Source organism: Papio anubis, chromosome 14, assembly GCF_008728515.1.
Source record: "Papio anubis isolate 15944 chromosome 14, Panubis1.0, whole genome shotgun sequence".
NCBI lineage: Eukaryota > Metazoa > Chordata > Mammalia > Primates > Cercopithecidae > Papio > Papio anubis.
In genome coordinates this window covers 86,428,961-86,447,093 of record NC_044989.1, presented here as the reverse complement: position 1 = coordinate 86,447,093, position 18,133 = coordinate 86,428,961, and the positions used below count along the sequence as shown (strand labels likewise).

The 18,133-nt window shown below is 46.4% G+C and overlaps 1 protein-coding gene and 1 long non-coding RNA gene across 7 annotated transcripts in view; one reads left to right on the top strand and one right to left on the bottom strand.

The window, feature by feature from the left end:
- Positions 1-459: 459 nt before the first annotated feature.
- On the bottom strand, positions 460-8,576 carry LOC110741089. The gene is made up of 3 exons (XR_002516769.2): positions 7,890-8,576; positions 6,508-6,539; positions 460-3,707 (listed from the first exon to the last, which is right to left on the bottom strand). It is a non-coding gene; the product is annotated as an uncharacterized LOC110741089 (long non-coding RNA).
- A 58-nt stretch (positions 8,577-8,634) lies between these two features.
- The window catches only part of ST3GAL5 (ST3 beta-galactoside alpha-2,3-sialyltransferase 5), a 52,064-nt gene continuing 42,565 nt past the window's right edge, over positions 8,635-18,133 (top strand). For 2 of the 6 annotated variants that reach the window (XM_009184582.3, XM_003908918.4), the window contains exon 1: positions 8,635-8,858. In XM_009184582.3, coding sequence (XP_009182846.1) covers positions 8,777-8,858 — 82 coding nt within the window. In that variant the 5' untranslated portion in view covers positions 8,635-8,776. Of the gene's footprint in view, positions 8,859-13,335; positions 13,402-18,133 lie in introns of those variants that run through there. The other 4 variants (XM_031655322.1, XM_031655319.1, XM_021925028.2 and 1 more) reach the window with 4 other exon arrangements.

Here is an 18,133-nt window from a genome sequence, read left to right as displayed (position 1 = left end):
ACCCTGCCTTTGGCTCTTTGTTAGTAGTTTTTCTCTTATATCTTGTTGTTTTGCTGGTTTTGTTTGTTTGTTTGCTTGCTTGTTTGAAGTGTCTTTCTCTTCTGTTAGACCATTTGATCCTTCAGGGTGAGGACTATGTCTTAGTGTATTTGTCTGTTTTCATGCTGCTGATAAAGAAATACCCATGACTGGGTAATTTATAAGAAAAAGAGGTTTAATGAACTCACAGTTCCATGTGGCTGGGGAGGCCTTACAATCACAGCGGAAGGTGAAAGGCATGTCTTACATGGCGGCAGACAAGAGAGAATGAGAACCAAGTGAAAGGGGTTTCCCCTTATAAAACCATCAGATCTCATGAGACTTCTTCACTACCACAAGAACAATATGGGGGAAACTGCCCCCATGATTCAATTATCTCCCACTGGGTCACTCCAACAACATGTAGGAATTATGGAAGCTACAATTCAAGACGAGGTTTGGGTGGGGACACAGCAAAACCCTATCATTTAGGTAGGCTTGAGGCAGGAGAATAAGGTCTGGAGGCAGGGAACCTAAGACTGATTTGCACTGACTTCCTAAAATTGAATCAAATGGAAAACCCCACCTCTCCACATCCAAGTAACAAAAGGATCAGAGGCTGCTCCCTCAGCACTGCAACACAGATGAAAAATGGAAAGTACCTCTGATTGGTCCTCTCCTGCAAGCAGACTGGTCATGGTTCACTCCTTCATTTACATAGGGTATAACTAAGTAACCAGTGGGAAACCTCTGGAGGGTATTTAAACCCCAGAAAATTCTGTGACCAACCCTCTTGAGCCATTCACTCAGGCTGTTCCCACTCTGTGGAGCATACTTTCATTTCAATAAATCTATGCTTTCTTTGCTTCATTCTTTTGTTGCTTTGTGCATTTTGTCCAATTCTTTGTTCAAAATGCCACGAACCTGGATGACTACTGACTCGTCAGGACTTTCTACTGGTAACAGGCTCTGGACTCTGACATCTCGGGTTTGAATCCTGATTTTGTGACCCTGGGCAGGTTATTTTATCTTCTTAAGTTTCTCGAAGCCTCAGGTTCCTTGGGTAAGATATGGGGATATGAGACCCTACCTTAAAGGGATACTGTGAAGATAAAATGAAGTAATTTATGTTATGCACTTCGCATGATGCCTCACATATAACAGGCTCTCAGCAAATGTTTGTAGAATCAATATATGGGTGAAGGACAGACAGAAGGGCGGCCTGAAGATGTGCCTGGATATGTTAATATGTGTCCCTCCACTTCCAGAAGAATTCATTCCACGAGGGACTCTTTCCTCAATCTGAGCCTCTTCTGCCAACCGCCAGCCTTCCCATGATGTTTTTGTGTCGTCTTTTTCCCTCCTTTGTTTGTTTTACTCCCGCTTCTCCTGTGATTGCTCACAGGAAAACATTCCTAGAAAAACCTCAAGAGACCAACTTCTTTTGTGCTTCAGGGCAGCAGACAGAGCCTGTGTTCTGTTGGCTGCAGCTGTGCTCCAGTCCCTGAGGGCCTGTGGAAGAGACAGTGTCTCAGGGGGACCAGGCAAGAGTCCAACAGAAAAAGACAATGCTTCAGTAAGTAACCTGGGCCCGAAACTCCAACACAAAAAGGTTATATCACAGGGCAAGTGACCCCTCACCCCTCCTGCCTCACAGACATCCTCGGTCTTGGCTGCCACCAACATCTTTCTTCCCTCCTTTCCTTCTGGCCACCTACAAAACAGTCACATCAGCATCACCCCTAACAGTTTCAAAGATACTGGGCTCTCAGGGAAGGCACAGCTTCTCTCTTGGTATGGGGTGAGGGCCATTTGGCAGACAAAAAGAAACAGGCCTGGAGAGGCCTCTGAGACCTCAGTAATTTGAACCAATGACTCCCTACATTTTTACTTATTGCAAAAAACAACATTATAACAACATTAAAACAGATTTGCTAAAAAAGGAAGAAAGATTATTTGTGATCCCACCACCCTAACACAACTATTTTCTTTTTTCCAAATTATCTTCCAGTTTTTGGCCACATGATAGATGTTTGCATACAATCTGTGTTGCCTTTTTTATTTTTTTCACTTAATATTATATCCTAAGTCTTTTCCAGTATTGACATATGATCTTCACATTGGCCACATTTTTTTTTCCTGCAAATATTCCAGCCAATTAGACTGAGGCACAATTAATGATTTCTTAACCTTTGGGGATTCTTGTCCATCCCCTGGAATCTTTGAGGTTGGCTCTTGGCAAAGCTGTAAAGGAAAGTAAGTTTGATTTTGGGGCCCATCTGCATCCCTTACAAATCTTCTTTCTTCCCTGCTAGCAGTTCTAGCCTAAGAGTTCTATCGCCATATCCCATTCCCCAACCTGTTCTCTAATATTGCACTGCCAGTCATTGTACTATCAAAAAAAAGTAATAATATAGGTTCCAATTTTTCCTCAGTGTAAAAGCAATACATATGCATGTTGTCCAATACGGGAAACACAGAAAAACAAAAATAAAAATAAGAAGTAAAAATCTGCTATAATCTTGCTGCTTATGATCACATGCCACTGAAGATCCCATTTGTCTGAGTTAGGTATTTTCCTGGACTCTTCTCTGCCTTCCAGCCTCATTTCATCATTGCAACTTGTGTTGCGTAAGTAGGTACATGGCAAATCAGTTGGGGCACCTGGGGTTGGCTAGTTGAAACCACAGAGGAACTTCCTATCTCATACAACGGAAATGTACAGAGGCAAGATGAACTTCAGGACTGGTTTGATCTAGTGACTCAAATATGTCATAAAGGAAATGGTTTCTTTCTAACCATGGTCTTCTGCTTCCCATAGCATTACTTTCTTCCTAAACTAAGCTCTTCTTGTAGTCCAAGATGTCTGTCTTATCAACAGCTTCTGAGGCTACTTACTACCTGGTTCTTGTCTAGCAGAACGTGAAAGCATCTCTCCCCCAGCATCTAATAAATTCCTGAGACTTCCTCTGATTGGATCAACGTGGTTCCTATGGCTACCCATGGACCATTCCTAGTGGCAAGAAGGATGGGGCAACGGGCTACTCTGGGTAGCTGAGACCAGTAAGTCTCAAACTCTGGTCTCAGGATCAATTTACACACCTAGAAATTACTGAGGATCCCAAAGAATCTCTTTAACACAGTCTTTCTCTTGATATTTGCCAAATTAGAAATTAACACTGAGAAAGTTTTAAATATTTAACTTAAATATTTAAAATTTAAAATATTTATTAAGTCATTAAAATAATAAATCTGGCTGGGCATGGTGGCTCACACCTACAATCCCAGCACTTTGGGAGGCCGAGAGGGGTGGATCACCTGAGGTCCGGAGTTCGTGACCAGCCTGGCCAACATGGTAAAACCCCATCTGTACTAAAAATACAAAAATTAGCTGGGCGTGGTGGTGTGCGCCTGTAATCCCAGCTACTTCTGGAGGCTAAGGCAAGAGAATCATCTGAACCTGGGAGGTGGAGGTTGCAGTGAGCCATGATTGTACCATTGCACTCCAGCCTGGGTGGCAGAGCAAGACTCTGTCTCAAGTAAAAAATAAATAAATAAAATAATAATAATAATAAAACCATTGCATGTTAATATATATTGATAAAAATAACTTTTTTTTTGTTTTTAGACAGAGTTTTGCTCTGTCACCCAGGCTAGAGTGCAGTGGCGTGATCTCGGCTTACTGCAACCTCTGCTTCCCAGGTTCAAGCAATTTTCCTGCCTCAGTCTCCTGAGTAGCTGGGATTACAGGCACATGCCACCACGCCCAGCTAATTTTTTGTACTTTTAGCAGAGACAGCGTTTCACCATGTTGGCCAGGCTGGTCTCAAACTCCTGACCTCAAGTAATCTGCCCACTTTGGCTTCCCAAAGTGCTGGGATCACAGGTGCGAGCCACTGCACCCAGCCAAAAAATAACTGGTTTTGGCTGCATGCAGTGGCTCACATCTGTGATCCCAGCACTTTGGGAGGCCCAGGCAGGAGCAACACTTGAGCCCAGGAGTTTGAGGCCAGCCTGGGCAACAGAGGGAGACCACTGTCTCCACAAAAAATTAGAAATTAGCCTGGCATGGTGTTGGGTACCTGTAGTTCCGGCTACTTGGGGGAGGCTGAGGTAGGAAGATTGCTTGAGCCCAGCAGGTGGAGGTTGCAGTGAGCCGAGATCGTGCCACTGCACTCCAGCCTGGGTAACAGAGTGAGACTCTATCTCCAAAAAAAAAAAAAAAAAAAATGCTGCTGTCCTGGATTTGTAAGTAGCCTGAGTGACTCTTTGCTAATCACTATTCAGAGGCTTCTCTGAGATCAGCCACTGACTTGGAGAGATACCAGTAAAGCTTCGAGAGGTGGAGGCTGATCTTAGTCTACTGTTCCGAGATCTCTGTCTTAATCCAGAATAATAGCTATAATAGCTAAGGATGTCTCTGTGGCTGGTGAGAAGGAAGTTTGGGGGTCTGCTTGTCTTGCTCCCCAAGTGGGCCAACCTAATGTGAGTGGAGTGAATGAGGTAGTAAGGGCTTAACAGATGTCTTGTGAGGCTTCAAGTGAGCTGTGATCATGCCACTGCATATCACCCATGCCTGGGCGACAGAAAAAGACCCCGTCTCAAAAACAAAAACAAAAACAAAAAGCTACTATTTCCCAAAACAGAAAGATTAGTGAGAAAAATGACTTTTTTTTTTCTTTTTCTTTTTCTTTTTACTGAATCCCAAATGTGATAGTAAGTTGTTGTTTTGTTTTGTTTTTTAAAAAAAACATTTTTGGAAGTCTCTTTAAGTCTAGCTTAACAGAAGACAGCTGGATTTTTATATCTGCTTCTGTATTCAATCTGTTGCAAATTATTTTGGTTGTAGCACATGAAGAGAACTCGGCCTCACATTGATTTGTAATTGGAAAGTTACAAGTATTTTAAATGCCTTTTAAGATAATTGTGAATATTTGTCTTTGATACTACACCAAAACTCTACAAGAGGTTGTTTTTAAATGTTTTTTGCACTGTGGAATCTGAAAACTTCTCTGTAAACTTCTATTGTTAAATTAAAACCCATTGTCTGCCTTGTACTTTAAATGGATCTTTACTCATGGATGACTTTGTAACATCATGTGTTAACCATTTGCAAGGCGATGATTCACCGGGTAAATGTAGTTGTTATACATTATCCAGTATCCAAAAATCACATTCATTAATGTCACCATTGATCTCATCAGAAAGTCCTTAAATATTGAGAAGCCGTCAAGCTCACGGTGATGCACGTTTTCCAAAATTCTAAATTTCTCTTGGAAAGTTGGAATTTTTTCATTATTGGCAACAAATAGTCCATTGTTTTCCTTGAAGACACAGGCTCGTTTAGTTCATTTTCAAGAAAATACGTACCAAATACCCAAGTCAGAATAATCATAGTTTATCAGACATTTTCTCAAGTAAAAATGGTGTTCCATAAAGAAAAACAGCAAGTTCAGCTTGCAATTCAAACAATTGCACATGTGCTTTTCTAAGTTAGAAAATGATCTCACTTAGACAACCATGTTACATAGACAACTATCTTATATCTGTTTGCAGCAAAAGTACTTTACATGTAGTTTTCATTTTGTCATATTAAATAATAAAACGCCATGACTCCACTTTGGGAGGCTGAGGCAGGTGAATCACCTGAGGTCAGGAGTTCAAGATCAGCCTGGCCAACATGGTGAAACCCCTGTCTCTACTAAAAATACAAAAATTAGCCAGGCATGGTGGCAGGTGCCTGTAATCTCGGCTACTCGGAAGGATGAGGCAGGAGAATTGCTTGAACCCAAGAGGTGAAGGTTGCAGTGAGCTGAGATTGTGCCATTGCACTCCAGCCCGGGCAATAAGAGTGAAATTCCATCTAAAAAAAAAAAAGCCATGACTCAAGTTTTCAGATTTTAATAATTTTGGTGCCACTGCCTTGATTTCTTAAGGTGCCAGTTGTTTGACCCACCTTTGTTTTTGTGCTGTCAGTCAAGAAGGTAACTGATGTCTTAGATTATTATGAGATAGTTTTGATTTCAGAGTTCCCCTGAAAGGTCCTCAGGGACTCCCAGAGGTCTTTGGACCACATTTTGAGAACCCCTGGCTTAGACCAATCAGAACCCTGTCATAGACTGTGGTAAACTCACTTAAAAGGTATGTTATATCACAAAGGAGGAGGGTGGATGGATGTTGGGGGCAACCACAAGGCCTGCTATGAGAATGACCAAAGCAATCAGCATAAGTAAAGAATTAGGCCAGGCGTGGTGGCTCACTCCTGTAATCCCAGCACTTTGGGAGGCTGAGGCAGGAGGATCACTTGAGGTCAGGAGTTCGAGACCAGCCTGGCCAACATGGTGAAACCCTATCTCTTCTAAAACTATGAAAATTAGCTGGGTGTGGTGACCCTTGCCTGTAATCCCAGCTACTCAGGAGGCTGAGGCAGGAGAATTGCTTGCACCCAGGAGGTGGAGGTTGCAGTGAGCCGAGATCATGCCACTGCACTCCAACCTGGGTGACAAAGTGAGACTCTGTCTCTTAAAAAAAAAAAAAAAAAAAAAAAAGTGTTGCTGTCCTGGATTTGTAAGTAGCCCGAGTGACTCTTTGCTAGTCACCATCCAGAAGCTTCTCTGAGATCAGCCACTGACTTGGAGAGATACCAGTAAGGCTTTGAGATCTAGAGGCTGATCTTAGTCTGCTGTTTGGAGATCTCTGTCTTAATCCAGAATAATAACTAAGGATGTCTCTGTGGCTGGTGAAATGGAAGTTTGGGGGCCTGCTTGTCTTGCTGCCCAAGAGGGTCAACCTAATGTGAGTGGAGTGAATGAGGTAGTAAGGGCTTAACAGATGTCTTGTGATGCCGGGGCAGGAGGTAGCTTCAAGTTCCTTTTCTTCCTCACCCCCACCTTACACCCATCCTTGGAAGCTGGGATAGTGCTGATTCTCATGGCAGCCATAATGCTATCAGGCCTGGCTTTGCAGACAAGGGGAATCTGGAAGAGAAGGGTAGGGGCAGCGGAGACAGAGAGAGGTAAAGAGTGTTGCATCAAGCGCATGTGTCAGAGGCGTTTAAACCAGAGCGCCTCCATTTTGAGTGAAGGCTAGAAAAATGAGGCTGGGACTTGCCAGTCCGCATTCCCTGAAAGTTAGGCATTCCTAGCCTCTAGATGTTTATGGTTAAGGGAACAAATTAATAATGCTTACTAAACAGACCCAGACTTGAGGGTGTCCAGATATCCCGATATCTGGAGAACAAAGGCATTCCTAATTTTGCTTTAAAAATAATAATATTGATTATTGCAAAATATGGTGATTAGGAAAATTAATCCTTTATCACAAACCCTTGTAGCAGAAGATATCTCCCCATATATACAAGCATTACAAGCATTGTACCTTAGTTGGATACGTCCCTCCTCTTATTTTCAGGAATGCTCTGCTGGAGTGCAGTGGCGATCTCGGCTCACTGTAATCTCTGCCTCCCGGGTTCAAGCCATTCTCCTGCCTCAGCCTGGTGAGTACCTGAGACAACAGGCTTGCGCCACCACGCCCGGCTAATTTTTGTATTTCTAGTAGAGACGGGGTTTTGCCATGTTGGCCAGCTGGTCTGGAACTCCTGACATCAGGTGATCTGTGCGTCTCAGCCTCCCAAAGTGCTGGGATTATGCGTGAGCCACCGTGCCCAGACACCACTTTACTTTCTTAATAAACTTGCTTTTACTTTGCACTGTGGATTTGCTCTGAACTGTTTCTTGCATGAGATCCAAGAACCCTCTCTTGGGGTCTAGATCGGGACCCCTTTCCTGTAACACATGGACCTTGGGCTGATCTCCAAGATTAAGAGGGCAAGGTACTCAGCAGCTCTGCCTGGTTAGCCTCGGCCAACTTACCGGATTTAAATCGCCCAGTGACAGCTTTTCCTCCAATATTTTCAAAATGCTCCCAGTATCCTCACGTTAGAACAATCCAGAAATAGTCTTATGGTAAAACCCTTTTGGGAGGTGTGAAAGTAGAGTCCTCCCACTGTTTCCTTCACAACGCTTTTTGCCCCAACCTCGATCCAGGCAGCACATTTTTTTCCGGCACCCCCACCAAGGGAAGAACAGAGACATCTCCAAACCAGCTGCCCTGCGCCAAGCTGTTACAAAAAAGAGAGATGAGGCTCCCGGTTTATGCAAACATATTTGGCTCGGTGTCTAGGATCTTCTTTTTCAAACCCAGAAGGGGATTGCAGGCACACGGCCGCGGCGCTGTGTCTGCCGCTCTGAAAGGAAGTCGACCTCCTTGACTGGCTTCACTGGAGTCCGGTCCGAAAGCACCGGAAAGTTGCAGGCGCACAGTATACGCTCAGCTGTGTCCAAAAAATAACCTATCAATCACTGCCTTAAGCTTTGTTTCCTTCCTGAATTTTTTTATTTTCACGAATATTTATGCTTTTACAAACTGTTTATCATTTCCTCTCCAGAACCAAGAGGGGCTCGCCCCAGCCCGGCCCCCGCCCCGGGTGCGTCCCTGCAGGGGGCACCCTACTCCGACAGTGCCCACTGCACCGCAGGGCGGACGGGCCGCGCGCCCGGGGGCGGGGCCTCTGCGGAGGCATCGTGCTCTCCGATTGGCCTTCCGCGTCCTCGTGACGCCAGACCCCACCCACGCGCCCCTCCTCCGCATCTGCGCGGGGGAGCGGCGGCCCACGGCTGAATGGGCGCGAGCGCGGTGCCGGGGGCGGGTGGGGGCGCTGGGTCCCGGGCTGGCTGCCGGCCGGCGCCCCCTCACTAGTATGCGGAGGAAGGCGGCGGGCTGGGCGGAGCGGCGTCCCCTGCAGCCGCGGACAGAGGCAGCGGCGGCACCTGCCGGCCGAGGTACGTGGCGCAGCCCCCTCCTCGGCGTCGCGGGGGCCCAGGGGCTGGGGGCTGCGGCGGCGACCTGTCTCTGCCCGGCTAGGCGCGGCGTTTCCGCCTCGAACCCCGCGGGCAGCGCCCAGGGCACGGCACCCTCAGGCGAGCCCGGCCGGGGCGCAAGCGAAGGGTCGTGGTCCCGGGCCGTGTGGACCGGGCAGGGGCGCCCGGGCAGGTGTGGAGGCGGTGGAGGGTGGGGCGGACCGCCGGTTGTCGGGTCCCGCCGCAGTGGCCCTTTCCCCGCAGCTTTCTGCTGCAGCTTGGGATTTAATTCATTGCTGGAAGCTTCGGAGCTAGCAGAGCCGAGTTAACTCGTTTTCCTGGGATGGGCTTAGGGGACCCCTTCCAGGGTTACTAGCAGCTCCTGCAACGGCTCTCTGCATCCATCGGGGAGGCGTGATGTGGGGCCGCTGGTGGAAATTGGCCGGTGACCTTCCCTGCACCCTCTCTGCAGCCAGCCTTGCAGAGAAGACAGGTTTTGGCGACCTTTTGATTTCTTCTGAATTGTAAGCCGGTGCATTCATTGTACGCCTTGCATGTGTAAGTAACACAGGGTTTTCCGAGAGCATCCCCGAGGAGCCCTGCCCCTACCCCACACCAGCTTGGTGACCTTGGCAGACACTGATCCCGCTGTGGGGCTCCGGCTCTTGGTCTCTCCTGAGAAGCTTACCCTTATGGCCGAGGTCCGTTCCAGGCCCCGGGTTTTTCTAATGACAAAAAAATACGTTTACGAGGATAGAGGGTCCTGCAGAATCACTAGCTGACTCGGAAGACGAATTTTATATCTTCATGTCTTAAGTCATGCATGCGGCCTTTGCTTAATTAGGCATCGTTCATTTGAAGGGGGAAAATGGTTTTATGTGCTGCGCTTCATCTGGCACCGGTGGTTGCCTGCTCCTCGTGCCAGAGCCGTGCTGGGTGTCACAGAGAGGAAGGAGACTCGTCTCCTGCCCTCTGGTGTTTAGCTGCCCTCCCCCGGGCTTATGGCTGCTAATCCTTTTCAACGGAAGGATACAGCTGCTGAAACTGTGGAAGAGGAATCCATTTCTGCTGCATGAAGGGGCACAGACTTGAATACAGTCAGGACAGGTTGTGGTTTCACTTGGGTAATCCTGAGAGCTTGACAGCTTCCAGGAGTGTCCAACATTGGTAGTCACAGAGCCTGGAAGCACCTGAATTCCAGCTGTCACTTTGAGAAGGAGATTCATACGAACTGCGAGAGCATATAACCAGCATGTCTTGAGTCTTTTACCCGTGTGCCTGTTATATGGGTGCTGCTGTTTTTGTAAGATGAAATGACCCTTGGATATTCTTGATTATGATCAGCGTTTCTTCGTCTAGGCAAGAAAAGAAATAGGTGAGATAGGAAGGCATGAAGGGGCTCATGGAAGAGAGAGGGCTGGCAGGCATAAATTCTGAGAGCTCACATTTACGACTGTTTAGACGGTTCTTATAATTTTGGCATAAATTGTAAATTGTTGCATGTTACCAAAATAGATTGGTGATGAATGTTAAGGATATATCCATGGCAGAATAAGAACACACTCTTTGTTCTTTGGTTTGCCTCCTCTGGTTCTTCTCTGCTTACCTTGTGGGACTGTTTGCAGCGGTGAGGGGAATTTATCTAGCAGGTTGACTCTCAGGAGGCAGTGAATGAAAAGAGGTTAGTGAGTCCTCTGTGGGAGTCCATTCCAGGTCCTGGAGGGCTGAAGTGGGTGTCTTGGAGCCAGCAGTTTCTGGGAGAAGGGATAAGGCCCTCACCTTCCACACTCTCCTGGCTCCTGAGGAGCAGTTTAATCCACACTGCCCGTGGACACGATGGAGGACTGAGATCACTCCCAAAGGGTGTGCTCCGTGGTTTTAGTCTGCTGGGAAGCTCTGGCAGAAGTAAAACAACTGAGAATATACACACGTTAATGATGCTTCGAGCTTCCTAACTGCTGAGGAAGGAAAAGCAAGGGCTGGATCAGTGTGGGTGGCATAAGTTAGCAGAGGCATCCAAACTGGGGTGAATCACAGGCCTGGTGTGGGAGGAAACCATAAATATGTTGGTGACACGCAGGCTCGCCCAGGAGACAGCCAGCTTAAGCACATGTGCAAAGGAGAAGCAAGTGAAATGCGTAAGGGAGCAGGAGAAAAGTCAGCTTTGAGGCTTCAAGGACACTACCAGGCTTGTCTTACCTGGACACCAGACAGACAAAGGTTTCTTTTTTTTTTCTTTTTTTAAAGTATAGCATAGATACTAGGAAAGTAGACATACCATAAGTGTCCTGCTCAATGAATTTTCCAGCCTGAACATGCCCATGCACTCAACACTTAGATCAACAAACAGAACTGGCCGGGACCCTGGGAGCTCCCCTTGTGTTGTACTCCAGTCATGGCCTCCCCCAGGATCAGCCTTGAACTCCCGGACTCAAGCAATCCTCCTGCCTTAGCCTCCTCAGTAGCTGAGGCTACAGGTGCACACCACCAGACCCAGCTAATTTACTTTATTTTATTTTTGTAGTGACGGCTCCCACCATGTTGTCCAGGCTGGTCCCCAACTCCTGGCCTCAAACTGTTCTCCCACATTGGCCTCCCAAAGCGCTGAGGTTACAGGCGTGAGCAACTGTGCCCGGCTAGTGTATGTCTTCTTTCCTTAAGCATTGAGTTTCTGAGAGTCACTCATGGTGCTGCCCATGGTTGAAGCATGTTCACTCATTGGTGATAGGGGCCATCGGGTGAATATACCACATAGTCACGCATTGTCAGTGACATTTGGGCAGTTTCAGCATTTGTCTGTTACAGAAAGTGCCACTGTGACCACTCTAGAGTCTGGCTTTGGTACATATGTGTATGCGTTTCTGATAGGTCTATACCTAGGCGTGGTATTGCTGTTTTAGGAGCCCTGGGCACACCTATTTTATTCCAGTTTTGAAATGACCACATTGATAGTTCCTGTTAGCTGATGAGGGCGACAGTTCTAAGGAGACTGGGGCAGGAATCAGGAGTCCTTCTAGCAGTCAGGATCAGTTTCTACCTGGCTGTGTATGGTGTCAGCAAGTGTCGTCACCTATAGGCCGCAGTCTCCCAGTGGGTCAGGCAGCAGGGCAAGCTGAGCTGTGGGGAACCGTTAGCTCCTAAAGAGCCTCGACCTAAGGGAAGTGTTTCTCCGATGAAACCGCCTGGCTTGGTCTCAACTCCCACCCTTCTTGCTGCAAACAAACCCCCGCTCTTTGAGCTCTCATAATACTGTACTTCCTATACTTTATGTCTACTTCTCTGGCCTGCTTTCTCTGCATTTCTGCTCAAAATTATCCATGACCTAGAGGAAAAGCCCATTTCTTATTTGGATTTTTGAGGCCATGTAAGACATTTTTGTTGTCCTGTTATTACAGCATGGAACAATATTCAGAATTAAGTTATTGGATGGTTCACCAAGTCCTGTACCCATGAATTCTTTCCTTTTTTCCTTCAATTTTTAACATCTGGAATTATAACAGTTAAGTATCATGTGATAGGATAGGATCAGTTTGATAACAGATTAGAAAGGTCTGCTTTGGTGGAATAGTACTTCTGTCTTTTGACCGTTAAGGCTGTGTTTAAGACCATGTCTTTTTCATGATTCAGGGCTTATGTGTATTGAGTTCTGAGCAGGGGCAGTTTTTCTGTGACATGTATCGTTTCTTCCTCAGCCTTCCTCTCTCCTCAGCCTCTGCATTTTTATCCTCTTCTGCCCTATTCTTCACCCCTTTTTTGCTTTTCATAAACATCTTATTCTCATCTCTAATCTATACTCTAGCAGAAGAGAGTAGGACAAGTATGGCCTCTGATACTCTCCTCTCTTTGCTTGTCACTTTCTGCAATCTAGTTGTTGTCACCCAGGACTTGGGAACTGATGTGGGCTTCTTGCTCATCCTTCCTCTAGATCACTACTGTCCAGTGGAAATATAACCTGAGCCACACATCTAATTTTATATTTTCTAGTAACTACATTTTAAAAATTGAAAAGAAACAGGTGGATCAAAGTTTCAATTTCCCAAAAAGTTTCCATTTCTAAACTCTTATGCACCTAATAACACAGCTGCACACTATGTAAATTATTAATGAGCTGCTTTATACTCTGCTTTTCACAGTAAGTTCACTCCCTGCCCCCACAAGTGAACTCACATGCTACAAAACATAGATATGACAAAAAGAAATAAATGCTTTCCTACTCACTTTATTCTCATCTATTGTAGACATGTTACATATACTAACTAATGTAATTTTCACCACAACCCTAAGTGTTTGGTGCCATTGTCATCCCCATTTTATAAAGGAGGGTATTGAGGAAGAGAGGTTAAGAAGCCATAGGGGGCAGAGCTGAGTTCAGACTCAGGCAGTCTGGCCTGGAGGTGGTAAATGAAGCTGTTGTATCCATGTCTTTGTGGTCTGTAGTGCATTCCCAGCCTGCCCCGTGGGACAGCTCCTGGTGAAGTTGGCCAGGATGATCTCAGGGGCCTGAGAGATGGCTCCATCCTGTCAGGTGAGTGCACTCCTGGGCAATGCCATCATCGCTTGCTTTCAGCTCCATAGCAGTCTCCTAACTGGTCCTGCTTCATGAGAGGACTTCCCCATCTCCAGTCCAGCCTCGAGAGAGGTCTCCAAAATCCAGTTCCACTTTAAACCACCCCACCACCGGTTGCTCCCTTTTATGCTTAGAGTAAAATTGTGGCCCCCTGTGGCATGGACTGCTTGCTTTTCTAGCGTCTCAGGGTGCTGTGCCCTCCTGGGTAGACCCTTTAGGCACACTGCACTTGGCATTCTTTAGGCACGCTGCACTTGACATTCTGCCATCCGTCCCCACTGTCCCTGCTCCCGAGGCACCTGCCTCTCCCATCCCACTCCAGTTCCTATTCAGACCTGGGCAGAAACATTCTTTCCTCTGAGAGCCCTTTCCTAAGACACACATTGTATTATCACACTGCTGATAAAGACATACCCCAGACTGGGCAATTTACTAAAGAAAGAGGTTTAATTGGACTTAAGGATCCATGTGGCTGGGGAAGGTCTCACAATCATGACAGAGGGCAAAAGGCACTTCTTGCATGGTGGAGGCAAAAGAGAAGGAGGAAGAAGCAAAAGTGGAAATCCCTGATAAACCCATCAGATCTCATGGGACTTATTCACTATTGTGAGACTAACACGGGAAAGACCGGTCCCCATGATTTAATTACCTACCCCTGGGTCCCTCCCACAACACGTGAGAATTCTGGGAGATACAATTCAAGTTGAGATTTGGGTAGAGACAGAGCCAAACCATATCGTTCCTTTCCCGGCCTCTCCAAATCTCATGTCCTCACATTTCAAAACCAATCATGCCTTCCCAACACTCCCCCAAAGTCTTAGCTCCTTTCAGCATTAACCCAAAAGTCCACAGTCCGAAGTCTCATCAGAGACAAGCCAAGTCCCTTCTGCCTATGAGCCTGTAAAATCAAAAGCAAGTTAGTTAGTTCCTAGATACAATAGGGGTACAGGCATTGGGACAGCTATTCCAAATGGGGGAAATTAGCCAAAACAAAGGGGCTACAAGCCCCATGCAAGTCCGAAATCCAGAGGAGAAGTAAATTTTTTTTTTTTTTTTTTGAGACAAAGTCTCTCTCTGTTGCGCAGGCTGGAGTGCAGTGGCATGCGATCTCAGCTCACTGCAACCTCCACCTCCTGGGTTCAAGTGATTCTCCTGCCTCAACCTCCCAAGTAGCTGGGATTACAGGTGCATGCCACCACATCTGGCTAATTTTTTTTTGTATTTTTAATAGAGATGGGGTTTCACTATGTTGGCCAGGCTGGTCTTGAACTCCTGACCTCAAGTACTCCACCTTGGCCTCCCAGAGTGCTAGGATTACAGGTGTGAGCTACCGCATCTGGCCCAAATGTTAAAGTTCCAAAATGATCTCATTTGACTCCATGTCTCTCATCCAGGTCATGCTGATGCAAGAGTTAAGTTCCCATGGTCTTAGGCAGCTCTGCCTGTGTGGCTTTGCAGGTTACAGCCTCCCTCCTGGTCGCTTTCATGGGCTGGTGTTGAGTGCCTGAGACTTTTCCAGGTACATGGTGCAAGCTATCAGTGGATCTACGATTCTGGGATCTGGAGGACAGTGACCCTCTTCTCACAGCTCCACTAGGTAGTGCCCCATTAGGGCTCTGACCCCACATTTTCCTTCTGCACTGCCCTAGCAGAGGTTCTCCATGAGGGCCCCATCCCTGCAGCAAACTTTTACCTGGGCATCCAGGCCTTTCCATACATCTGAAATCTAGGCACAGGTTCCCAAACCTCAGTTCTTGACATCTGTGCACCCGCAGACTCAACACCTCATGAAAGCTGCCAAGGCTTAGGGTTTCCACCCTCTGAAGCCACAGCCCAAGCTGTACATTGGCCTCTTTCAGCCACGGCTGGAGTGGCTGGGACACAGGGCACCAAGTCCCTAGGCTGCACACAGCATGGGGACTCTGGGCCTGGCCCATGAAACCACTTTTTCCTCCTGGGCCTCCAGGCCTGTGATGGGAGGGGCTGCCGTGAGTGTCTCTGATGTCGCCTGGAGACATTTTCCCCATGGTCTTGGGGATTAACATTAGGCTTCTTGCTGCTTATGCAAATTTTTGCAGCTGACTTGAATTTCTCCCCAGAAAATGGGGTTTCCTTTTCTGTCGCATAGTCAGGCTGCAAATTTTCTGAACTTTTATGCTCTGTTCCCCTTTTAAAACTGAATGCCTTTAACAGTACCCAAGTCACCTCTTGACTGCTTTGCTGCTTAGAAATTCTTCCACCAGGTACCCTAAATCATCTCTCTCAAGTTCAAAGTTCCACACATTTCTACAGAAGGGGCAAAATGCTGCCAGTCTCTTTGCTAAAACATAACAAGAGTCACCTTTGCTCCAGTTCCCAAGAAGTTCCTTATCTCCATCTGAGACCACTACAGCCTGGATTTTTATTGTCCATGCTACTGTCAGCATTTTGGGCAAAGTCATTCAACAAGTCTCTAGGAAATTCCAAACTTTCCCACATTTTCCTGTCTTTTCTGAGCCCTTCAAACTGTTCCAATTTCTGCCTGTCACCCAGTTTTAAACCTGCTTCCAGATTTTCGGGTATCTTTTCAGCAATGCCCCATCTACTGGTACCAATTTATTGTATTAGTCCATTTTCATGCTGCTGATAAAGACATACCTGAGACTGGGCAATTTATAAAATAAAGAGGTTTAATTGGACTTACAGTTCCACATGTCTGGGGAAGGTCTCACAATCATGGTAGAGGGCAAAAGGCACTTCTTACATGGCAGCAGCAAGAGAGAATGAGGAAGCAGCAAAAGCAGAAACCCCTGATAAACGCATCAGATCTCGTGAGACTTATTCAATATCATGAGAATAGCACGGGAAAGACCAGCCCCCGTGATTCGATTACCTCCCCTGGGTCCCTCCCACAACACGTGGGAATTCTGTGAGATACAATTCCAGTTGAGATTTGGGTGGGGACCCAGCCAAACCATATCACACATACATCCCAAATCTGAAACATCATCTGACACTCTGCCCCCATGTCCAACATAGATAAGTTAAAATAGACCTACTTGTCTGCTTTTTAAAATGAAATTATGAGAGTATTTTGTTACTTGTCACCCAGGCTGGAGTGCAGTGGCACCATCTTGGCTCACTGCAACCTCAGCCTCCCAGGATCAACTGGTTCTCCTGTCTCAGCCTCCCGAGTAGCTGCGACTCTACAGGTGTACGCCACCACGCCCAGCTAATATTTGTATTTTTAGTAGAGATGGGTTTTGCCATGTTGGTCAGGCTGATCTTGAACTCCTGACCTAAGGTGATCCACGCACCTCAGCCTCCCAAAGTGCTGGGATTACAGGCATGAGCCACCATGCCCGGCCTGTGAAAGCTTTTTGAAGTAGGGTCAGTGTGTGTTTCTTGTTGCTATCTCCCCAGGCACCTACTCCTATTTGATCAAAAATGGGTTGTATAATTAAAAACTGTTATGTCTGTTGGGGAACCTGCCCAAATGCTGGTTTCCCAGAATTTCAGAGCCAACAGTAAAAGGGATGTGATTGGGGCATAAAAGGAAATTATATGTTTTAGTTAGACCTGAATATATGTTGTTGGTTTTAGAAATGGAAATGTAAATTGTTCTGAGTTTTAAGCAGCCCAAACAAAATCTCCTTTTGTCTCCTGTACAATACATTCTCCCTCTCCTTCCAACCCTAAATTGCCAGGTCCTGCCAAACTCCAGGTTATCACTGTCTCAGTCACTGTCCCTCCAGTTCCTTTTCTAGGGTCATTATTGTTTTCTGATTTGGAGCTTTCTGTGACTCCTTTGGTTCTTCTGTTCCTATGAGACATACAGGATTACTGAATACCATGGGTTATTGGAAAAAACTGCCTAGCAAATTCCCCACCTTCCCTTCCCATCCACCTGGACAGGGTGTTCCCTGAATATTTCTAAGGTCCTATTTGGTGATATCACTTTTATGCTCCAAAACCTTAAGAACTTTCACCCTTACTCTTTCTGGGGCAGTGGGCTCTTCATTGTTTTAGAATTTGCTCACAAACTTTCCCATCATCTGATACCCTGTGTTCTCCATTCTGCTCAAGTTTAGTAAAAGCCCCACATGTTGGAGCCTTTGGGTACTGGATCCCAGAATTGCTTTTTGTTAACAGTCAGTTCTGCTGACTTTCGCTTTCTCCTATTAAGTATTATTTATTCAGCCCAATTACTTGTATTTCCTTTGGGTTAAGAGGGAAGTGTTCCATTAAACATTTAGCTTCTAGATTTTGCTTTATTTGAGGCATTCATGGGATTGCCACAGAGTTGTTCTCTCGTAGCAGATTCTGCGTGTATAATATGCTGTCACACAGGCCCACCACAGGAGAGCTATTATGTAAAAGCTTGGTGGGACCCCTAGGGGAGGGGCAGTTTTGGGGCAATTTCTTCAGTTTACCCCTAGGGTCATGTCTTGCTCCCTCTGGCCTCTTTCTCTTTGAGGGACACCCCTACCTTTGCCATTAAATCATCTTGAGAAACAGTAACATTTGAAGCCTTCTTGCATACCTTCTCCCCTGCACCTCCCCCTCTTTAGCCTCCTGAATTTGTTACACAGGATGGATCTTGGCTGGCCTAGTGCTATAATAATAGCCCCTCCTGGCTTGGTCACCAAGTCCTGTGGCACCTTCCTCCTCCACATCTCTTGGTTGGCCACCTTCCGGCCTTTCTAGCTGT